The sequence below is a fragment of the Simochromis diagramma genome, unplaced genomic scaffold (assembly GCF_900408965.1).
Source record: "Simochromis diagramma unplaced genomic scaffold, fSimDia1.1 OVJJ01000304.1, whole genome shotgun sequence".
NCBI classification, from domain to species: Eukaryota; Metazoa; Chordata; class Actinopteri; order Cichliformes; family Cichlidae; genus Simochromis; species Simochromis diagramma.
The window spans coordinates 12,098,617-12,123,116 of record NW_024387030.1 but is presented as its reverse complement, the minus strand read 5'-3'; the positions used below and the strand labels follow the sequence as shown (position 1 = coordinate 12,123,116).

Sequence of the window (24,500 nt, the reverse complement as noted above, 5' to 3'; positions counted from 1 at the left end):
GCACAAAGGATGCTTGTTTTCCAGCAGAACCATTTTATGTGGAAGTTATGCAAGTGTTCTACTAAGGAGATGGTTTATAGGAGTTACCAACACAGTTATAGATTTAAGAACTGTAGAGTTACATGTTGGTAAAATCCAGCTTTGTTTTGTTGGTAGCCAGGCAACTTAAGTAATCCACCACATGGGGGAGCCAAACTCCAGGAAATTCACACAGCATGATAGAATACATAATCGGCTGTCACATGCAACAGTGACTTATAATAGCACAATGGGTTTTTTTCTTCCACCAGTTTATTTGGGAAAATATATTTTGCAAGATTGCTTGCATGCAGGGTTCTTTTAAAATAAATAACAACAACAAAAAAAACCCTGCATTAACTGAGCGTTGGCTAATGCATTAACTGTTTGTTTTTCACTACACAAAGCCTTTTCGCTGAAAAAAATAACAAAAAGTATCAAGTACAGGGTCTTCTTATTAACAGATCGTTGTGGCACTTTGAAGCATAGCATGTGACATTGCTTCAGAACGATGGTACGTGGCTACAACAGAAGATGCTTTGCTCTGATACACCTTGGCTTTATAAAGGAAGCGAAAGGGAGGCTTGCATATATGTGAAAGCGCAAACGGGAGTGAAATGCGGAGAGCGAGACAGAGAAAAGAGACACATACAACACTGAAGCTATAGCTGGCCTCCACCAGCTGAACTGTAATCATATGACTCAGCCTGCCCTACTAGGCAACAGATGCCAATGTGTATGCTAATACTGGGAAAATAGCAAATATGCTGGACAAAGGGATGTGCTAAGCTATGAATAGATTTTTTGGCTAATAAGTGATACTGAGAGGGCATTTGGGAGCTCAGTCTATGAATTAAGCACTTCAATATGTTGTATCATGAGGAAATCTAATCCTTTATATGCAATGTGTAGCTTTATTGGATTACCGCCAGGTAAAGAGAGACCTTGGTTATGTAAACCTTTTTTTTTTTAAGCCTTAAACAGCAGGACACTGACCACTAGACACTTGTCGCTGCATGTGGATTGAGTTCTTTTGCTTTTGTGCTGTTATCATAATACGAGCCCATCACTGTATGTGAATGTGTGCACCGAAGGAGAGACAGAAGCAGAGCCAGGGAGCACGTGTGAGGCCACATGCTGCAGCGTGGCTAAGAGAGGGGGAGGCAGAGGGGGAGGGGTGGGTTGCCGAGTGTGACTTGCGGATGGGGAGGTGGGTGTTCTCACCTGTGTTCTGTGCCAGATAACGGACGCCCTGGAGTGCCCCAGTTTGTTTCGACAGGGCCCTTTGTCATAGTGGATCAGGAGAAAGTCATCCTAGCACATGACACACATACAGATAAAGACTTGACCATCAGCTATCTGAATGATACGGGTGGGCGTTCAGAGAAAATTGCTTTTTAAGTGACCTGCGGAGCACGGTCGCCTGTGTGCTCACACAATTAGGATTATATAAGGGCACCTCACAGCTCATTAATCACCAAAGTTATATGAGTTCAGCTGAGGCTGTCGCTTTGAACAGTCAAAATAATGAAAATTGCAAATACTCTTAATGTAAAGCTACAATTTTCTGATAATTAGAGATATTGTTGTCCCATGGAGTCAAATAATATCCAAGATTAGCAGTGTGAAAATACGTTACAGGATGAGGAATAAAGATGCCACTCACATCCAGGGACTCCAGACAGTACCAGCAGAAGGCATGCTTGCAGTTCTTGCACATCATCTGTGCACAGCCCTCGTCCCTCTCAATGTAAACTTTACATTTAGGACAGCGCTTGATTGGTGCATCATCCTCTTCGTTCTTATAAAAAGAGCTGAGGAGAAGAGACGCAAGTTAAGTGTTCAATTCAATATTCATACTATGTGGCATAACAGGATTTTATGTAGTTCTAAATCAGATTCATCTAAATAAACACATATGTAGGTGTCACCAGTCACTAAAATGGCCTTGAACTCAACCCCAGACTAACATTCTCCTGTCCTCTCGGTGTCAGGTTATCTGTATCCATTTCTCCCATTATTTCTAAACAGCTGACTCCGACAACCTGTGCATGAACAGCGCTCTGTCATTTTGCGAATTATCCGAAGACAGCAAACAGGCCCATTGATTTTTCAGGCCGGTCTCCATGAATCTGTCATACTGTTCGTTTAAGTGAAACACAATACAGTCTCAACACCTCCACCACTTTAGCTAGAAACTAGAAAACACTGAACTGTATTTAGAACATGACTTGTTTTTGCCTCTCCCAAGTTTAGCAAATTCTACTGTGTTAAAAAAAATTCTTCTGCATCATGAAAGAAAAACACTTGTATGACTTGTAGAAACCATAATCTTGTGACAGGCAGAGAGATTAATGTTTAACATAAGCGTAGCCAAAATGAACAAAAAAAACAACAAACAAACACAGGGAAAATGATGCTTTTAGAGATATCTTTATGGTGAACAAGTGTAATTCAAACACCAAGGCTCTTTACAACTATGAACCCTCTTCTCCAGTGTGGCCTCTGAGCTCTTGCGCAGACAGCAGAAGGTTCTGCAGAGCTAATGGCATTTCCAGGGTAAGAGGATAAGACAAAGAAATGGGTCAGCTGCATGCATCTCTGAGCAAGTCTGTTCTACCTTAGGAGACAGATGCTGCACCCTTAAAATTAATGATTAATCTATTTCAGCCAGCCTTACTGCAGTTTAGTTGAAGCAGATTGTTTTATCTCTACCTACAAAATATGTGCTTGAGTGTTGGCTGATGCTCAAGCAAAAAGTGGCAGCGAAAAGACACACTGACTGAATCCTGCCAGGTTTTTCTCACCTTCACTCAGATGGGCTAAGACAGCAACATAGCATTGACAAAACTAGTATTTCTAGCAGGCCTTATACCTGCTGCACTATCACATGCCAAAATGTATTATTACTTTACTGAAGTGCTCATGTTTAAATTTGAGCAAAAATTAAAAATTAATTATAATTAATGACTTAATAATTATGGATTTCATCAAGGACGCTGCTTAAGGACAAGGACAGGTTTCAGAATTCATTTCATGTCTCATAGCCTGTAAGTATTTTTTGGATTATGGTCCATGAAATGTTAAAAGTGTGAAAGCTAGTGAGTGGATACAAGTAGAAAGCAGCACCTGTTTTCTCCTGGTAGGAAGGACGTAATGGGCAGGTTGTTCTCCTGGCAGGCCTGCCCGGGGTGCCAGTTGGCCTTGCAGGCCGAGCAGAACTCGAGGGCACATACAGCACATTGGACCAGCTGGGGCAGGGCTGGAGAATCCACTTCCTTTAGCTGGCACACCGCCTGGCAGGTCGACGAAGGGCACCATGTTCGGCACGGGTCCAGCAATACCTCTGACGACACAAAAAAGGTCCAGGTCATGAACACCGGCTCTCTTATTAGCTCATTTGAGCCAAAATATTTAATGAGTTTCAGATGCAGATTTCTGAAGATGTAGCGCAGTAGACTAGAACCTTCTCTGGCTGTTTGGTGATTTTTTTAATGCCCCGGGATTTCCTGTTACGTGTGAAATAATGATACATGTATTCAAGAATAATGTTTCTCTCTGCAAACTTCTTATAATTTGATATCATGCTCTCTGCACTTTATCTTTATGCAACAAAAAAAAAACCAAACAAACAAACAAAAAAACATCAGTACTGGAAGAGAAACAAAACCATTTTCACTCATTTTCATTTTCAATTCTTATACAAATAGCAGATGAGTCATGTTAGACATATGAATTTCCCTCTGGGATCAATAAAGTTCTTATTCTTATATACTGAAATGTTTCTTTTGTTTTAAAAAAAAAAAAAAAGTTTTTTCTTGTGTTACTGCATCTATTATTTGGTAACTTGTTTCCATGGCTTCCAAAAATTCTTTCGAATATTTTTAAAAGTGGTAAAAACAGATTCTGCCAATTCTAAGTACATAGCATGATGCACTTGCCCTTGTATCCAGTCCTTACATCCCCTTGCCTCTCTGCCAAGAACTATGAGCACACATTCCACTTGCACTTTTGGCTCAGCCTGAGAAATATGGAACGGTTACAGAAACTGTTCTGCCTGACTAGACTGGGACATTGATGAGACGGCTCACTGCTTTTATCCAGAATCAACAGCTCTTTCTGAGGATTTTTATTAATTTACAGGGTCCCTTCTGTGTTAATGAATGTGTGTTTGTCTTTATGGATATGCATTTATTCCTGCAAGCGTGATCTGCATGTTCTGTGTATAGTTTGTGCCTCTGTGTAGGCGGAGAACCTGCAGAGTGAGTACCATCAAAGAGTGATAGCACAGCATGGTCACTGCTGTCTCTTGTAGGGATGGAACTAAAATATTGCTGATTAGCATGTCTACACTGACAGTGTGAAGCAAAGCGACACAGACCTGCCATCATGTTTTCAGCTCTGAGATCCAAGCTATTTATTAGAAAATAAACTGCTGACACTAAAAGTACACGGGGGAAAGAGACAATGGGAATTTAACAAAAATACAAGGGATCAAATGGTGATGATCCCTAAGGCTAAAGAGGCCAATTAACTGTAGTTCCTGCAGTGGCCAGTTGAGGCTGGCTGCAAAAGTGGGTCAATCCCTTAATGCACATTACCTGTTAGTTTCATCCAGCCATGCAGTTTGTATCGATGCCCCCTGCTAACCAAGCTAGCTAGCCTTAACTAATAGCTTAGTACACTGCCCTCTCTTGTACACTACTGTACACTACTAAGTCACCCTTCATTTCTTTAGACTTCGCTTCTAAGCAGCCAGACTTTCATGTAATCTTTAAAGAGGTCTTTAACAATAGCTCCCCAGGTTTTCTGAAGGTCTGAGCAGTGAATGTCTACAGCTGTGAAACACAATCGAGGTTCTTCATTCGATTTCTAGCACTTGACTATAGAACCAAACCAATGTAATTATAATATATCAAAACAAAGTACAGGAATATTACTTAACTGAATGACTATTTGTAGTGAAATTCAATTTAATTGAATCCAGAATGAAATCCAATTGTTCTTCATTTTGTATATCACAAAATGTATGCAAAGAAAACTTGAAAACACCTGTCAGTGTTGAAGAGTGAAATTTATGGGGCTAAGAAGGATTTGCCAAATCTATTCTAGCAGTTTTCCACAGACACCCCCTGGTGTAACTCAATAGCGAAAATGTCCACAGGGGTAAAATGATTAAGTCTAGATAGAGCAAGCAACAGTTTAGCTCCACATGCAAAATGAGACTGTCATCCTTTTGTGTGTAGTATCTCTGCAGGACAGACGGGTCCATGTGACTCCGTTTGATAGTCATCGCCCATACTGCGCCTACTGGTGAACTCTGAAGTGATCACTGACGTACTGAAGCTGCCTTGTACTGACTCACCCCTTTCAAACTGAAGTTTCTTGTATCTCTGCATCATCTCTGTGGCCACCATGCACTCAATCTGCAGGAAGTGAGGAGAAGAGAAGTGGGAGTGAAATGAGCAGGTCAGTGTGGACATTTGTAGACAGAAGCTGCAAGAAGCAATTATAAATTCTCCACGCGAGTTTCATTTCCAAAACAATGTCATAATCAAAATTCCACAAAACCTGAACTTGCCATTTGTTTGGGCCTTAAATCTCATCCCCACAGTAAAATAGAAATTGATTGCAAAGTGCAGCCAAGGTGCGTACGCAGGCCCACACATGGTTACTCATTTAATGGGCATTGAAAAACATTCAGGCTTTGAGAATTACAAGAATGGAAAGGGATGATGCATGCTGTGCCTGACCGGCTAAAGTGGCTTTGGTTCTATTAAGGGCCAGGGACGCTAATTAGAAACTGAATGCTGCTGTGTGCTAAACTATGCTGCGTCCTATGGTAAACTGCCTGAAGAAGGAGCAGTTTGACCTCAATGTGACACCTGCTACGGAAAAAGGCATGCAGGATTGCTCATTGTAATTGAATACACACATGAAAGTGAAGTGAAATGCACGTCTTAGTTAAGGATGGTGCTTTAAATTGACAATGTTGTTTTAGAAATATAGGTTTAACCGATATACTCAATAGTTGCACAAAGTGCATTAACTCTGCTACATCTGCACATACAGTGCTGCGCCTGTGTAGAAATTTAAAAAATGAATACTGCTAAATGGAAAACGAGTGACTGAGTGGTCCCATGTCCAATGCAGAACTAAGACGTTCTAATAATGGAAACGCACCTCATTTTCTTGCAAGTGTCCTCTTTTAGGACAGGCAGAGTCCGGACAGCTAATTGCAGTTTCAAGGCCATCTTTAATCAGGAGTTCCACATACTGCTTCAGGCACTGAGGAAAAAACAGACAAGTATAACATAAATCCAGTAAAATCTCAAGTTAATCGGCAAGATGAAACAAAAATGAAAGCATAACCAGCGGCAACAGATAAGGCAAACAAACAGTGGCCAGTCTTGGGATCACTATGCATGTTAGATGTACACCAAATGGTGGCACTTTTTTCTGAAAGGCTGACAGCTGCACTAATCAATTGTTTTACACTACCAAGTGATCTGTCTGTGAAAAGCATGTCTGTGATGCTTTTCAGCTTCTTTTGACTCACCATTTTGGTTTTTTAATGATTAATCAAATGGATAGTGCTGTAAAAAACACAAACAAAAAAAAAACCCAACCCAAAAACAAATTCTATTCACCTAAAACCTGTAACATGCCCATCCTTCACTCCCTGGTCAAGATATATGCAGACTATGCAAAAGCCAAAACAAAGCTAAAGACAAGTAATTATCAGACTGAATGATAGCCACAACTATTTTTCTAATAGTACAACAGTAATAGAGATGCCCTGCTTTAGCATGTTATAACATTTCTTGGCGCAAACACATGAATTATGCTTTTCATGTGAAACTTCTATGAGTCATTTAAGGGAAGCCAGTAAGTTTTACAAAGCTGAGTGTTACCAAAGACACACACCGACATAAACCTTCTATGTGCCACGACTGGCTATTTTCTAGTTGTTGTTTTTTTTAAACTGTTCATTTTATGTCAGCCAAAAAAAAAAAAAAAAAAAAAAAAAAAAAAAAAGAAGGAAATGGTGAGTTATTAGTTACCGACTGCAGTACGCTTGCACTCTGGAATAAAGTGTGCTAAAGAAAGTTTGGCAATTACGGCTGCACCCCAGACTGAGTTCTAGGAAATGGCAGCTATTTTTAGTTGTCATTCATGAGCATTGTTTCCTCATCCCTGGAAAAGATTGGTTTACATCTGCTAACCAATTGAGGGGGGGTTATCGTTTCTCAGCCTCAGCTGTTACACTGGAGGGATGTGAGACTGATACTGCAGCCATTTCGGTGTATGACTTTTACTGGGTCTAAATTTAACACAGAAGTTACATTTACTGTACTTCAACGCAGAGGCAGATCTTACTTAATCTTACTATTATTAGATAATTGTAGCCTGTTTAATAATAGTAAGATTTATGTTGTTTGAATTGGAGTTTTAGGGAAAAAAATAAATTAAAATGTATTTATATAGCGCTAGTTCACAACAGTAGAACCCCATTGATTGCAACATCCCTTATGAACAAAAGCTTCGTGGGGGCAGGAAGGAAGAACGCTCCTTTTAAAGTTAGAAACTTTTGGCAGAATGTGATTTAGAGAGGGACAGCTGGTACCCAGAGCATAGAGAAGCAACAAACAGGACGAAAACAAACTACGAGAGAGAGTAGTCAAAAGTTAATGACATGTATTAGTGGTATATAAATTCACAACTGAAGTTCAGCTGAGTGGAGGAGAAGTGCTAAGTGCAATATGGAAAGAGCCCTAGCAGGACAACTAAAGCTGGGCAAACACTGTGCGATTTTTCCAGTTGCGTTATTCAGCTTCAGCTCAAACTGTACGACTGACTCGCAGGGGTTAGAGGTTTGTGGGTCACGATGCAGGGTCTCACACAATACGGCCCGATGCTCTGATGCGACCTGAGTGCTCACACTGTGCGTCCATAACATGAAGATGATAACACAAAATCTGTCTCTGGCTCTCCCTCTGTCTCCCTCTTACACAGACACACACAACACCACCATCAACTTTGCTAAATTGCTAATGAAAAACATTGATCAGGCAGCTTTGATTGAGCAGCAATGTCCATCCAACTCTTTTCACGGTTGTTGTAGTCGTGATAATTTTGTGAGGTGACATCGAAAAGGCTCAGATGAGCATGCCAAAGTTCTACAAGTTGTGCCTCCATCGCTTGTGTCCAGATGACATGCTGCACTGCCGTGCTGCTCCGTCTTTTCACTTTCATTTCTGTGTTTGCGTGTGCGCAGTGTGAGAGGCTGCGGTGACACCCTCATGACGGCCGACAGGTTTTCAAACAGGTTTGATCTTCTTACGACCAAACGATTGATGATCGTGAGCTGGTCGTTAATCGTCGTTAATCGGTGTTAATCGCTTCTCGTTACCCCATATATACTACACTATGCACGACACACGATTAAGGCGAAACTCAGGCCGATCCCCAAAACGGTCGCACGACTGAAAAATCGGCTCAAAATGGGCCAAAATTGCACAGTGTATGCCCAGCATAAGTGATAGCTCTGAGTCAACAGATCCAGTCATAAGTGTAAGGTTTATCAAAAAGGAACATTTTAAACCTAGCCTTAAAAACAGAGAGGATGCTTGCAAATAGCTGATGTTCTGCTTCTCATTGTACTTTTGGGAACTCAAGAAACTGCAAGTAAGCCTGCAGTAAATGCTCTATTGGGATCATAAGGTACTACAAGTTGTTAAAGATTATAGAATCTTATCGCTCAGGACTTTATATAGAAGAAAGAAGGGTTTAAATTCAATTTTGGATTAAGCTGGGTGTCAGTGAATAATATCTTCTGTGGTATTAACTTCATCTCCTTTTCTGGTTCAAAAAGGACTCCAGGGTTCCTTAAAGTAGTACCTGAGGCCACAGCAATGCCACAAGAAAAGGGAAAAAAAAAATCCCCAAAACTTACCAGTGTACAAAAGACACATTGGCACTGTGTGATGGTGGTCATCTGCTCCAGAGGGAACTCTCCAAGGCACAGCTTACATGAGACCAGAGGGTCCACGGCCAGCTCCCACGTGGGACGGTACCGCGCCGTGGTCATCTTCACCGCCACGGAGCTGAAACATCAAAAGACACAGCAGGGAAGAGGAGAGAAAGCAATTAGTTAAGCTCAATGTTTCCTGGAAGATAGTGAAACAAATACTGCTGGTGACAGAATAAATAAGAAAAAAAAAGTCTGTGTAGCTTCGAATTGTTTTTTTGTCTGTTCACTTAATAAATCCCCCGTCCAAGATTTGCTCTGACTCAATGCTTTACGAATTGTGTCCAGCGAGATTGTGCACACACAAATGGGCTCGCTGTATGCACAACGACACTAGCTCGCCGCCTAAATGGCCGTTGTCAGTTCTGTTCATTTTTATTTCAGGCCTCATGCTTTCTGGCATTAAAGAAAACACGGTTCAAAAAGCTTCTGAAGCTCCTGTAGTTATCTTCAACAGCTTTCACAGCTCCCTGTGAAATTTTCACTTGGTATGAAGTTACACTTTTTTTCCTTCACTGCGCGTCATTCCATGTCTCTTATGAGAGTCAGAAAGGGTTATTTTAGGCCATCTCGTCTCACTCTCTCTTTCTCTCTACAGCTGAGAGCAAAGAGCACCCACTCGGCTGTTTACAGGAAGTGCTCCCGCACATACACAGCATCAACACTGTCAAGCTCTCCCCGTGCTGCTTAGCAACTGGCTAAAGGAGGATTTTGAAGGTGGAGGGTGAGCTGATAGGAGGGGGAGAAACGTGGCAGAGGGAAAGAGACATGGAGAGTTCGCAGTTTGCCTTCACTGGTCGCAGTCTGCTTCAATGTGCAGCTGCCTGTTTGCAGAAGAGGGAAGCAAGTGGGACGAGATGGGTTGAAGAGTTCATATCCATGGACTCTTGTGCTGTCTAAATGTGCTAGTCAGCGATGAGAGAGACACACATCCCATCCTCCTCCTTAACAACACATTACACATTCTAAGTAGATTGGGAAATGCAGGTCATTGCATCCACCACTGACTGACTTCATTAAGCTGTAAATTAAGCGCTAAAGTCAATCCACAGATGATGTGTGCTAGGATATTAAAATAATAAGAGTTACAATCTGCTAATGTGGCAAATATCTCTTTGTAGGATTGTGTCTGGTTTCTTCTTTTAGTTCACTGGCCACTTTATGAGGTGCTGGAAACATTCAGAGATTTTGCTCCATATTGACATGATGGCATCACACAGCTGTGTTCTCCTACTGGAAGCAGCCATCAAAGAATAGGGAAGCAGTGAGGTCAGAAAGAGGAGGACATGGTCAGCAACAATACTCATCAGCAGATCGGCATTTTCTAAAATACTCAGACAAACCCATCTTGCACGACAACCATGCCACAGTTCAACAAGTCATTTAAATCACCTTTCTTCACCAACCACATGGCAGCAACCTAATGCATTTAGGCTTGTAGACATGGTAAAGACAATTTGCTAACATTCAAACCAAGCAACAGAATGGGGGTCAAATATAGAGGAACTGAACAAGTGTTCCAATTAAAGGGTGTAAGTATATTTGGATTGTTGGTACAAATGGTTCTCTTTAGATAGAATGGGTTGATAAATGATAAAGGGAATAATTTCAGTGTTTTCACTATAAATATTTCCAAACATTGTGAGACAGCCTCCTCATCCTCAAGTTAGTAGAAGTAGGAGGAAGAAGAGTCATGATTAAATGTACATTAAGATGGAAAACTGCTCATCTGAAAGTACAGGTTTAAACAATAATACATAAAATGTGTCACTACTCTCGTTTGTGTAAACAAAAACTCAAACTCTCAAGCTGGGAAACTGTTATTAGTAATTGATGCTAATTCATTTGCTGCTTGACTGGGGGCAAATGTCTCATTTGTTACAATTGGACTGCTTTAGTTGTTCCTGTTTTGCATCTCTTTGTCGTGTTTTAAGTAGGAGGGCCAAGGAGGAAATTGCAAAGTGAGAAAAACTGAGAAGATAAATTAGAAAAATGAGATGCAGCTCATGTCTGACTCACTCAAAATGCCTGGCATCCATCCATCCATCTATCCACCATCCATCACGCTCACCAGAAAGCACTGAGTGGTGAAGAAGCTCCTTTATGTAGCTGCTGAACTCATAGAAAAGCTTAAATGGCAATTTGTTATCAGGGTGTTGCCAACTCATAAAAATGACCCTCGGGGGAGTGCGTGGAGGTGTGTGCTTTGGAGGCCAAAAGGAGAAAAAAAGAAAAAAGAAAAGTCAAAAGAGAAACCAATTACTATGTTAATGATGTCACAACTGCAAAATGAATAATAAAGTAAATGTGCAGGAACTTCTATAAAAACAGAAGCAGCTTAGCCACTGTTTCATTCAATCAACAAACTGCATCACTAAATATGATTTGAATACGAGTTGAACCCCACCAGCAGGAGTGGACTGACACTTGACAGGATAGATGCTTAACACTACAAAGCTAAAAGCTTTGCTGATGACTAGAATGATAAGATATTCCAGGGTGACTGAAATTAAGGGGGGGGGGGGGGGGGGGGTTGACTCTTTGTCTAAATTACTAATTAATATACATTTACATTCCACGAGCAGGATCTCCTAATACAGTGGGTACTTTAATACTTGAACCTTTTCCTCTAATCCCAGGTTTTATATCGGCTGTGCAAACACTGACAGACTGGGTCGATATGGACAAATGAAATGGTTTTGTAAAGCCCTGACATGGCCTGAGGAAAGGGGGAGCGAGCGAGATAGAATGGCAAACGGAAAATGAGTTTTCACGAGAAAAGGTGGTGCAGTGCGATCCCTCTGCTGCATTATTAACTAGATGGTCCATTATCACTGAGAAAAACACACGCGCGCGCACACACACAGATACACAGGATATTCAAAGCAATGGACTACTTGGTGCTATCTTTTCAAATATAGCCTTCCTGAGTACGATAAGTCTGAAAAGGTCAGGTCAGAGAGTTAAAGATTAATAAAGTGAGACTCAGAAATCAAACATCTTTCCTGTGCAGTGTCCACCATGTGTCAGTCAACAGTCTAAAATAGCCCTCACTCACAGCTTAACCGGCTACAGCACCATACATGCCATAATGACTCCATATCCAGGAGACAAACAGACACACACACACACGCATTAACAACCCATTGCATAACAGGGTTGGAACAAGTCACAGAGGAGTGACTGACTTCTCCAGGGAACAACAAGTAAATGGGATTTCTTGCCGCAGTAGAAGGCATATGATGCCACCCATTAAAGTTTTTTTTTCCACCTACATCATGTTATGTAAAGCAAAGGTCAGCCACAGTACACAAACCCAAGCACAGTCAAACAAACACACACAAGCCATGCAAGTAACAGCAGAACCTTAACCAAAAAGCATACTGCCCGAAGCCTCACATCACAAGCTGACCTCGCTTCAACGATTTCAAGGTTTTCATGGTACATATGAGGACTATGATACAAGACCAGACACAGACTCACTCATCACCAGCATATAAACATTATGCCTCTTTATTATTGGGGAATTCATGTATATCGTCTTACAGATAAACCTGTTGAACTGCTTGTTAACACAAATATCACCAGAACTCAATCCAATGGAGCAGCTTGGAAACAGAAAATCTGCAGCAGCTGGGCGATGCCATCATCACCATGACAGGTGGGTACAAATATGGAGAGCATAAAGAGCAACGGTGAATAACTACATGTCAACATGTGTTTTTAATGAGTAGCAGTACTCTGAATTCCTTTCTTGGAAATGTTTGTACAAATCTGCAACAGTTACAGTGTTTTTCCAGTCAAAGTCCTCCTGAATTGTGAACATTGCTTTCTTTCTACTTACTTATTAAAACCAAACAACCTACTTTAATGCATCAGAAAGTGTGTCATTTATGAGTAAACAATTACAAATGAGTCTACTTAAAAAAAAAAATTAAAAAAAAAAAAGCTAGACCGATATTAATACACTGCTCCCAGTGTTATCTTCTGATCAGAGTGTGCATTCATATAAATGCTGCTTCCTAGCTTGTAAAGAAAATCCTAAAATGCTAATTCTCACCTGAACCCCCTCAGAGAGACGTTAGAAGTGAGAGCACATTTTCACATGCTTCAAAAAGCAGCCTCACGCTGAATAACAATGCAAGCCTTTACATTCACTAGGAATCAGCCTCAAATAACAGGTTATAATGCACCAGTGTGTACGATCTGTACTGTGTCATTTGCTTTGATGCAGATGGGCAAGCACGGAAAGAATCAGTATTTCAGCTCTTTGTTTTCAACTGAGCACAGTTTCACGTTGCATCCTATCTGAAATTAAAAGAAAGACAGCAACCATCAGCTGCTTTGCAAGTTTGAGCAACCCAATTTTTTTCTTTTTCTTCTCACACATGTGGACACGCACAAAAATGTCTTTCGCCTGATTCAGAAAGAAACTGCTCTCACCCAATGAGACGAGCCAGAGACAGTGTGATGAAGGACACGCAGTAAATACCGAATTGTGTTCAGCTGCAGTAAACAGCTCATATTGTCCTACGTAAATTATGAGAACGGCCCAGTGCAGTAGATGCTCGCCCGTGTGATTATTTGCCACAGCCAAATGAATATTGTTAGAGGAATGATATAACACCAGCTGTCACGAACAGTTTTCGTTCTGACTTGCTTTATCGGTGAAAACAGATCTTTCTCAACTTTTCTGAGCAACATTTCTGTCTGGCACACAGCTACAATCATTTCCTTGTCGTCTCATTGGACTCGGTCCTTTAATTGCATTTCGCTGGAATGCATCACTCTTCACAGAAGCATGATTCATTGCAACTCAAGAATCCATGCGCAGACAAATAGTTATTGAATCTTCTGAAATTTCGATACAGTTAACAGAAACTGGAATTTGTTTGTTTTTAAAGAATTATTAACAAAAAGTAAAAGAAAAAAAATACTCCAGGCTGAGCTGTGCACACTGATCATCAGTTTGAAATAACCACATCGTGATCCTGCTCTCTGCTGCCCCTGACCACCCCATTTACTTACTTCCTTCCTTCCTTTCCTCCCTCAAAAGCCCAGCCCAGCTCATTGTGGCCAATTAGTGCAGCCTTTAAGTTTATGCCATATTAACTCTGCGAGGAAGAAGACGCAGTGGAGAGAGAGAGCAACAGGCAATCTGCCAATTTTGCCTTTTTTTCCCAGCCTCCCTTGGCTTACCTTTACTGCCTGATATTTCTTCTTGTCACCTCATGGTGCAAGCTTGTGGCTTTTACTCGCTGTCCTAGGCAACCAAACAAACAGGCATACCACGGGCTTTATTTATAACCACAGCCTACGCACAAAACTGAGCAAATAAGATAGGTACAACAATACAAACTTCTTGAGGATGAGCATCCTGTAAAGCAGCTGTGCTCCATGAGGGGGGGGGGGGGGGTCAACACAGATGCTTCAAAGTAAGTTTTATAATAAATCATCTCAAGTTTAACTTGTGAATTTGCAGAAAAACAGTATTACACTGGACTTGAGCTTCATGTGAATTATTTCTTAAAAGATGCAAGCAAACACAAACCATTTACATATCTGACTCTTAATTCAAAATACTGAGCATCTGGCTCATTACCATGTTCCCAAACCCTCTGTGCTGTGAGGTTTCTGTCAGTTGACTCTTATTTAAGCACAACTCTATAAGTATCTGTAGAAGGTATGCTTTTAAAATCCTACGAGCTTGTTCATCAGTGCTTTTGTTGCTTTCTGAAAAGTCAAACTGCTTTGTCGGGGTCAGCACACACTCTGATTGAGAATTGCATTGTGTTGGCATCATAGACTGTGTATAAAAGAGGTAAGCATGTAAGCTTCTGCAGGTACTTGATATTGATATTGTGTTTGCTCCTGTTCTTAGCAGTTTCACTGTCGCACACTGGTTCCCTTTTGCAATAGGTCATTTAAACCCTCAAAAAGAAAGCAGTTCACAGTTACAATTTAAGAGAAGTGATGTAACAACAGCAATACACTATTGTGCAACTGCACATCCAAAGACGACATCATGCAGATAGTACAGCAACCCATGTAGCAAAAGTAATGGCATAATTGATGAGCTGTAATGTGATTGCTGAAGCTATAACCGTAATGCACTACCGTGTATATAATGACAGCGTAGGTTATTCTTTAGAGCAGCTAACCTACATTTTATAAGTCAAAGTGCACACAGAGTATTTTTGGGTGGCTCTATTGCTAAAAGTGAAAGGTGACTTGCTCTTTTTGACAGGCAGCGGTTGGGGACAGACGCCGTCTGTCCTTGACACAGAGGTGGGATGGGGGGAGGGGAGCCAAGAGTTGTGATAGGCCTAGTTTTTATATGCCCCAGTGAGTTACACAGTCACCCAAATGTATTTTGGCATTGTGAGTGCTGTGTGTGTGTGTGTGTGTCTCAGTGGGCTTAGCAAGTCAAAGTCCATCTTGCAGTGTGGGCCAGACGGACAGTGAAATGGTGATTAAAAAAAAAATACCCGACTAAATATAATATAAACTCAGTGCACTCAAGCATGTCGATACGGTTAATACGGCCTGCTGAATTTCAGTCTGAGTATCGAAATGGTAATTTAAGCAGCTTTGAACATGTCTTGGTTGTTGGTGCCTGATCTGAGCATTTCAGTAACTGCAGATCCACTGGGAAAATCACAGTGGATCTTTCCCAGTTTTACAGAGAATGTTCTGAAAAAGAGAAACTATGTTCTCTGGGTGAAAATGTCTTGTTTATCTCAGAAGTCAGGAGAATGGTCAGACTGCTTCACGCTGACAGAAAGACAACAGTAAAATGATGTCACAACCGGGCTATGCAGAAAAGCAGCTCTGAATGCTGAATAAATCTCACAGCAGCAGAAGACCACACTGGGTGCCACTCCTGCCAGCTAAGAACATGAAACTTCGCCAACAATTTGCACGAACAGAAGCCGTAAAAGTAAAAATGTTGCTGGCCTGACAAGTTTCATTTTCTGCTGTGACATTCAGATGGTAGGGTCAGAATTTGGCGTCTGCCTTGTATCAATAGTTCAGGCTACTGCTGCAAGTTTAAAAGTTTCAGATATTTTCTTGGCAAACTGTAGGTCCCCTTAATACCAGCTGAACACCATTTAAATGCCACAGCCTGTCCGTTTATGCTGTTTTCTGTGGTTTATTTTCCAGTTCAATTTGTGATATAGCTAATAACTATGACCAGATGGAAGAACAGGAGGGTAGGGTCTTGTTTTCCCCAATAATTTTCAATTTAACAAGAATGACAAAAAGGAAAGATTGCAGCCCATTCAGAGGTGACAGTGGCTTAACTGCCATTATCTTTGTCACCTACCATTAATGTGTCAACAGCTAGAGGAAATTTGGGGGAACACAGCAAAGCTATATTACATTCAGTGTTAATGCCACCTGCTGGAGCTGCCTTCAGAGAAAAGAGAGAAATAAACTAGAATGACGCAGACTAGCAAGACAGGAAACAAAAAAGAAAAAAGGGAAGGAAAGAAGATGTAGATGAAAGCATGAGTGAGCATGAAAAAGAGGGAAATGGGTAAAAACAGACTGAAAGAGTGACATTAAAAAAAAAAAGACTGGAGGAAATACAAGAAAATAGCTGGAATAAAAAGGGCTCTTTTCTTTTATGCCTCCTAACTAGACCATTAGGCAAACAAGCTGAAGCTTTGGCAGTACTTAATGACTGAGTGTAAATATTCATGAGATTTTTGTAGCATTTTGTTTTTTCCTTCAAGTTGTAAAGAGCCTACATTGAAGAAAGTCGACTCGATGTTGGGCCACACTCATCGATAAAGTTCACAAAGCTCTTTTTTTTGTTAATATTTGATCTCCCCCCACCCCATTTTCCTTTATACAAAAAAAAGAAAAAGAAAGAAAGTACGACTGAATACTGAATGACATGATGGTGAACAGCAGACACAGAGCAAAACAGTCAGATGGGGGCTAAAGCAAGGGGGCCAGTTCTTGCCTACAGAGTCTTATTGTCAGTGGTAACAACACTTACAGTTCTCTACAGCACAAAGAATAAACAAGATACGGACGTTATTGTGGAGACAGTAACAGGAGATACTTGTTTCTTACCAAATCAGTATGCAATAAAAAAAGAAAAAATTTAAAAATGAGGCTGTAACCAGAGACTGTGAGCTAGTTCTCACCTCCAAAAAAACCCATGCTGCCACACATTATTGTCTCGCAAGCTGAGTGAAGATGACAGGCATGCCACACTGAGCCCATTTCTATTGACAGATGGAGAGAGCCTGGGCGAAGGGTCGACTTTGCTGGGCATCTTTTGTCACTCACCGCTTTGCATCTTCAGTCTTTATGTTTACATGTAGGGTTTGACTAAATTACAGCAGACAATAACAGGTAAAGTCCAAGGTCATTAAAGTGGACGATTTTGACTTATTTATATATCTGTAATCATGCAGAGAAATTGTTAAACTTCTCCCGGCTTTAGCTGACAAAGAACACTTATCTAATACCGTAACACTGCTCAGCTGGGTATGAAATTGTGTGAACTGCTTTGTCTAATGAAGGAAAGTTAGTTTTAGTTTGTTATGCAAATGCGTCCAGAATTCACTTTGTACTTCTGTCCAAAACAGAATCCAACAAATATCAGCTGGCAGGAATTTTTCTCTTTCCAGACTCTGTTTGGTTGATCAGCGCTTTTGGCTTTCATCTTGTAAAAGTTCTTTATGTTGTTTTTTTTTCTCCCTACCAGGTTGTTCTTTATTTATTTATTATAATTTAACTCTGAAATCAGACTCATTAGAATCTCTTGTGAATTTTAATACAAATCAAAATGCTAGAAAATACTAATAGCTGCTGAAGAGATTGACTAAATGGACAAAATCTTGACTGTTACGCACACAGCCGACAAACGCGAGGACACATCCACTGAGAGCAGCAGCTGACAACAAATAAGGCCCGTATTCGCACGCTGATAGAACGTTCCTGAACTACACATATTAGGCTGCGTTTCTGAATAAAGAAAAAGGCAAGAAGATGTCTGTAATGTTTGCATTTTCTAATATTGAACAGTTCCTGATTTATTTGGACTTATAATGGAGGTGATGCCACTCTGTCTTCACCCCATCAGTTTGACGATTTAAGGCAAATAAACCGTAACAGGTCTTGTGTTCATATCATGAAGTGACAATGGAGCTATGTGACAAGGAAAATAGGATTTATTATTTCTTAAATTTTGCTTTTGAAAAAAATGAGAAAATTTACTATGTCAAACACACGTCTCATATTCTTTAAACTGGTGAAAGAGTGTTAACACAGAAATTAGCACATAGCATTGATTCCCTTTACATGTCAGGCTGAACACTCAGTGTGTGTGATTGGCATATCACACACACACACACACACACACACACACACACGGCATAGTCTACATGTCCCTCATTAGAAAAAAATGCCCTGGGGACAAATTCCTTATGCCACTGCACTGTGCTAAATGAACTGAGATGAACTGAGTAGGTTATGTGAAGATCTGGCAAAAAAGCTAATTGATGACATGAAGTAAGAAATAATAAAAAGAACTGCGTGTCTTTTTTCACCACAGCTTTAAGCCACTAAATAATACTGATCGAGACACTTAAGTGGAGTCGGGTCGTGTCAGCCATTTTAGTCTTTCACTGAAGTTATTTTAATGAGGAAAATACACAACAAGGGCTAAAATAACAAGCGTGACTCTTGCATGCCGAGTACTGCCGTCACTCCACTGGACAATAGTGTTTTCATGGACAAAACAGGAGTGAGAAGCACTCCAACAGAGAGGCACTCAGAGTCTAATCTGTGGGATACAGTGGCACTCTCACCAAGCAGTGGGCTAAACAATTCACAAGCAATTTTGCTAATCGCTGAGTCTGCAAAGCAGACAAAACAGAAGAGTGGATAGAGTCAGATCCCCCAAGAGCTCATGCCCCAGTCTGACCCTCCATACTCCCTGTAGTCCTGCCATGACATCACAGCTTATCATCTTGTACAGAGTGCTTTCTTGTATCACGTAAAAATCACCACCACAGCATATTATTTTCTCTTTGCCTCCCAGCTCTTTCCTTCCTTGCTGTTGTGGGATGCTACCCTGTACAGAAAACCCAGTCTACAGGTCTCCCGTAGAAATGGGAAGGAGGAAGCCCCAAACCCATGCTAGGAAATGTTCTGGCATCCTGTTGTTGGGTTTGTTGTAGAAACACAGAGGATACTATCTCACTAAAGGTAAGCAAAGGCCCTCAAAGTATCTACATGGGGGAAAATATTACAACACCCTGGTGACAAAAGAAAGCCCCATTGGACTTTTTTGATACTTTGATATATTCTCTATCAATCCTTATCGGGTTGGGCTTCACCTATTTGTAGTTTGGACATGTGTCAGGCATTAGACGTATATAACATATTGGTCATAACCGATCCAGATACTTTTGTTACACTGGAGATTAGAAAGAAAGGGAAGAAATTGATCAGAGTTACTGACAAACTCTGACTTTCACATTATTTTTGCAGAGAATGAAAAAAAAATGGAAAGCTGGAAACAGAAAACCCCTCTGCAATGTTCTTGATTAAAACTTACTCATAAAAACACTTGCATTGACCACAGCTTCCCAAACATGTTCACGCCACTTAAAGTTAGGATCTTTAGGATTTAATTAAATAAGACTGCCTTTCCAATATCATTCTGGATTACTGAAAAAGTAGCCCGATTAAACAGGCCTAAATTTTAAAGGCCTTGTATCCAAACAAGTCTGAACACTAAATTGGAAAGTTGGAATCATTAAAGCTGCAGTAACCACTTGGTGTTGTTATTGCTTAGTGCTTAATGCTACTAAGGACACCGCTGCAAAGTCTTATTCACTCCAAAACAAGAATGGTGCAGGAAAAAACCTTCGATATCTGCCCAACAGGCCAAGTTATAATGTGATCACATCTCCTCTAACAAGGGGATTTTCACATTGTCAATGTAATTTTTCCTCCTTCAATCCCCAGTGGCACTAATCTATGCTTTACAAAATGCCAGGCTGCACCACATTTCGCTTCAGTGGTGTCGAGATCCCAGCCTACCACTTGGCTCATCTCCTTCACTTAGCGGTTTTCATCATTTCTGCGAATGATTCTCAGCTGAGTGCGAGCCCGAACGTGTTCCATTTGCCGCTTTTATCTGTAGGTGGAGAGCGTCAGTGATGGAGACAGACATAGGAGCAAAGGGCTGGCTTAATCCCAGTAGCTGAAGTGTGAGCTGTACCCCTTTAATGAACAGAAAACATAATTTGTTGTTGAACTATAGTCTACTGAGAGTACTGTAGGAGGAAAAACTTCCATCTCCTCCTACAAAATGTTTCTTCCTGACTCTTTTCCAAATTATTAACCAACCCGTGGTGTGTGAATGTGAGACACCAAATTCTCCTCTTTATAAAAGCTTTACAAAGATGTGATGGAAATACTACAATATAATGATAATAAATTATCAGTATTCAAACTTTTCTGCACAAGTCAGTAAAATGCATGACAAAATTTAAAAAAAATGGACCTAGAACTGCAGTGAAAGTCAAATATATCTGCTGGAACACGGGAAACTTTAATATGCAAGAAACAGATGTTTAGCTGGCGTTCACTTCTCCCTCACCTAAAATTCTTTGTTCTTAATCTTTGTTTGTGTGAAACTGTCCTGAGCCCTTAGGACTAACTGAAATGAAAAGAGGAAGACCACAGAGAAGATTCATGGATGTAACGAAAGAGGTCACGCAGAGGGTTGGTGTGACAGAGGATGGAAGGGATAGGATGAGATGGAGCCAGATGATCCACTACGGCGATCTTAAAGGGAGCAGGCGAAAGAAGCAGACGATGAAGAAGACTGAAATACTCCGTCGTATAAAGTGTCCCGGTCAGCAGATAATGCGTTACATAACAGCGTCTCAATTTGCAAAGCCCTACCTGTCTGAGAAAAATAGGGCGTGTGAGACCAGTTCAAAATGCCAAGTGGCTGTCTGGAAGAAGCACGGCGCACAAGCACCAAATAATACTCTCATAACAATCCCTGTCTCATCCAAACATAATCCTAACTGGCTGGATACAAGCCATAACACACAGAGCTAAAGTGCTCTCGGAGCAGAGAACATCATTTTCGGGAGCTATTTAGGGCTCAACTGACAGCAGTATTGCCTGTTTAATGTGTACACTATCCACTCTATCCCCAGCCACGCACGCGCGCACACACACACACACACACACGGAAACCACCACCACCCAGAATACTCACTCCAAGCAACACCCTGCTGAAATGGCATTTAAGCTGTTGCATAATCTTTGGAGGACTCGCAGCACAAAGGCAGAACACGACCCCTGAAATCAGATTACTCTAAAATGACTTTTTCTCTGGAAGTGTAAATGTTACCAGAATAAAGGAGTAATTTAACAAAGCTGGACTGCAGTAATGAAGTGTATACCTGAGACAGCTAAGGCTTTAGAAAGTCCAGTTACCTAAGCACAGTCATTTGACATTCAGTGTCAGTCCCCCTAAATTTAGCCTTACTTCTCTAACAAGGCTTTACTGCCATTGGAGGACTGACGGTAATTGAGGTCTGATCGCTGGTTAGGGGTATTTAAACTGAAAGCCTCACTTCTACACCAAGTCCAACTCAAGGTAATTAATCTTCTTAACATTAGGTGCTTTTGTAGTGACCTAAAGATGGACAGAGCACTGACAAACAGCCTCTCCAGGATGTCGATTACAGCATAGCACTGTTTCACCAAAAAACAAAACAAAACAAAAAAAACCAAGGCCCTGCCTAGGTTTATTTCCCAGAGACCCTTCTGTTATTAAACCAGAAGGTCCAACCTACAGATCACACTGGAATCACTACCCTTAGTATATGATTGCCTTCAATATAGCTCAAATAATCAGCCATGAGTCGTTGCAGACATGCTCTTTAAAGAATGCATAAATGCCCAACCCAGGGCTTTCCCAAGTCTCCCAGATTGCCTTATTTGCAGCACAGCAATGATGTATCCTGCTAAGATCGCTGCATATTTTTTAGTACGTAGCAAATGCCAAGGTCAAACAGACCACTGCAAAGCTTGGATAAACACGAAACCGTTTCTAAGAAAGTATCTGCCCTGTGTGAAGCCCTTGTAGCACAACAGGACAATCATAACACCTCCTTGTCTATATAAAAAGACATGTATGAAGTGCCCTTCATACATGTCTGTTACGTATAGGTTTCCATGTGCATTCATGGGTGTGTTGTTTGTGACAGTCTGTTGACTTCAATAGCAGGCTGGGTTCTCGACATCATGACCTCATTCCTTCTGGCTCTTAAGTCAACTCAGCACCTCACTTTCCTCTGGGAGTGGGCTGAAAGCTGCCGGTCATTCCAAGGAGCGTGTTGTACAAAGCAAGCTACAGTATAGCTCGCTTTGGACAAATTTGCTGCAGAAGAGAGGAATAGCAGCTTGATGTATTTTATTCCCTGATGGGAGCAAGCTGTATCCGAGAATAATGGAGAAAGTGAGCAAATTATTATTTTTTCCCTCCAGCACATTGATAGGGCACCTAAAAGCCTGTTTATGACAGGATTGGTGTCAAAAATGGAATTTGATTTCACAAAACAATGCTGAAGTAAAACAATTTCTCTTCACATTGATGTGTCAGATAATGTTAATAAAATACAGGCAATACTGACTTCCGTTACTAAAAATGGTTGTTTAAGAAAAAAAGATTTTCCCCAGATTTACTGACAGCCCTCAGAGGGGAGATGACACCATGTGAGAGGTGTACAGGTAGCAAAGAAATTAGCAAAGGAGTATTTTAGCACTTCAGAGCCTTGATTACAACATAAATCCTTTGATTACCTAGTAGCCTGGTTTCACAGCAATGCATGTAATCCAGCTGCACCCTGAAAGGACTGCTTTACGTGTATATAGCAAGCGCTGAGTGACCTTTTCAGGGCTCAGTGGAGCAATCTTCTCCGAGCATGTTATGCACCCTGCAGCTGTGGCATAGGAGACGAATATGACAGAAGGATGTGGGAAACAACCCAATTACACAAACTCCAAGCAAGTGCCAGCAACAGCTACTTAGGACCACTGCTCTGCCAACTAACTACAACTCTTTATGTTAAAATTCGCTAACACAGAGGGGAGCTATCTCGTCAGGCATCGGCATCAGTCAGCTGGCTGTAAGCCAGGTAGCTACAGCATATCTTGCAGTAACAAAAAAAAAAAAAAAAAAAAAAAAAAAAGAGAGGGAGAATGTCGGAAATATGCGACAGCCGTGTGCTGACAGTGACAGCTCAAGCAGCCCTCTCACACTGAGTAAAAGCGCAAAACCTTACCTGGCTTTCTGAGATAACGCCGTCTTGATAGTGTAACCTCAGGAAGGGCTGAAGAGATGATCTCTTGAATTGGATTAACGAACAGGCGGCCAACCAGTCAGGCGGAGGAGGTGGCGGTGGTAGAGGAGGAGGAGGAGGAGGATGATACCTCTGAAGGGGTGATGCCCATATTCAATATGTAGCCCTGAAACGTCGGGGCGGACACATTTGACCTGCTACTGTCGCCTACAGCGCCTGAGTTCGAGCTCTGGTCAAACACTGACACCAAAAAACCTCGAGTCAAATCATAAAAAAGCCTAAGCGCAGATAAAATAAGCAAACGGCGGGAAGCACGAGCCGCAGCTGACACTCTTCTTTCTGTTTTGCTTGACAGGAGGATTGTTTGTACACCGGAACAGCGGTTTACTCTCGATTACAGAACAGTGCGCAACATCCAGTCGTCATCCCTGCCACACGAATCGTACAAAAAAAACAGTACACAACCTTGCTGAGAAGAGATCCGGTGGCGCCCTGTTTATCTTTCCGCCGTTCCTCCTGCCTTGCTCGGTAGGAAATCAGCTGCTTCGCACTGGAGGGACGCCATTTGTTTGTGAGAGGTTTTCCGTCTGCTGTCCTACGGTGCCCCTTAGAGGAGAGCTCAGCACCTGCCACCTATCCAAACAACAGCTCCCCCTGCTGTCAAAACACTGCAATCGCCTTTAAGCGTTTTCTCATTTGCCTTTACAGCCTACATTGCATACACAGTGCCTAACAAATGTCTTTTATGTACTTATTTATCTGGGTAAAAAATTAGAAAATACGGTTTGTCAATAACTTTTTAAAACTAACAATTGATTTAATCAGTTGTTACGGAATTCACGTTTTTTATACAAGCATATTGGACTATTAGTGTGAATCACTATTTTTCAGCTTTTTGTGAAACAGTAAATTTGACAACATTTTAACAACAGTAATTATATTTTAGCTTTAAAAATGTCATTTTGATTAAATGCATTAAATGTGTATACTGGTTCATTAGCCATTACAGTAACATAAAAAGTGATTTTAATAATTGACAAGGCTGTTAATTTAGAAAAGCTGTGGCTTAAAATGGCATTTTTTTAAATTAAATT

At 41.1% G+C, this 24,500-nt stretch overlaps 1 protein-coding gene across 2 annotated transcripts in view; it reads right to left on the bottom strand.

Annotated features, from left to right (window-relative positions):
• Positions 1-24,027, bottom strand: part of rnf144aa (ring finger protein 144aa) — a 30,562-nt gene extending 6,535 nt beyond the window's left edge. The window contains exons 1-7 of one of the 2 annotated variants that reach the window (XM_040041753.1): positions 23,389-24,027; positions 8,975-9,125; positions 6,202-6,306; positions 5,384-5,444; positions 3,148-3,364; positions 1,685-1,832; positions 1,243-1,332 (exon numbers count right to left, since the gene is read on the bottom strand). In XM_040041753.1, coding sequence (XP_039897687.1) covers positions 1,243-1,332; positions 1,685-1,832; positions 3,148-3,364; positions 5,384-5,444; positions 6,202-6,306; positions 8,975-9,109 — 756 coding nt within the window. In that variant the 5' untranslated portion in view covers positions 9,110-9,125; positions 23,389-24,027. The remainder of the gene's footprint in view (positions 1-1,242; positions 1,333-1,684; positions 1,833-3,147; positions 3,365-5,383; positions 5,445-6,201; positions 6,307-8,974; positions 9,126-23,388) is intronic. The other variant, XM_040041754.1, reaches the window with a different exon arrangement.
• Between the last annotated feature and the right edge of the window lie 473 nt (positions 24,028-24,500).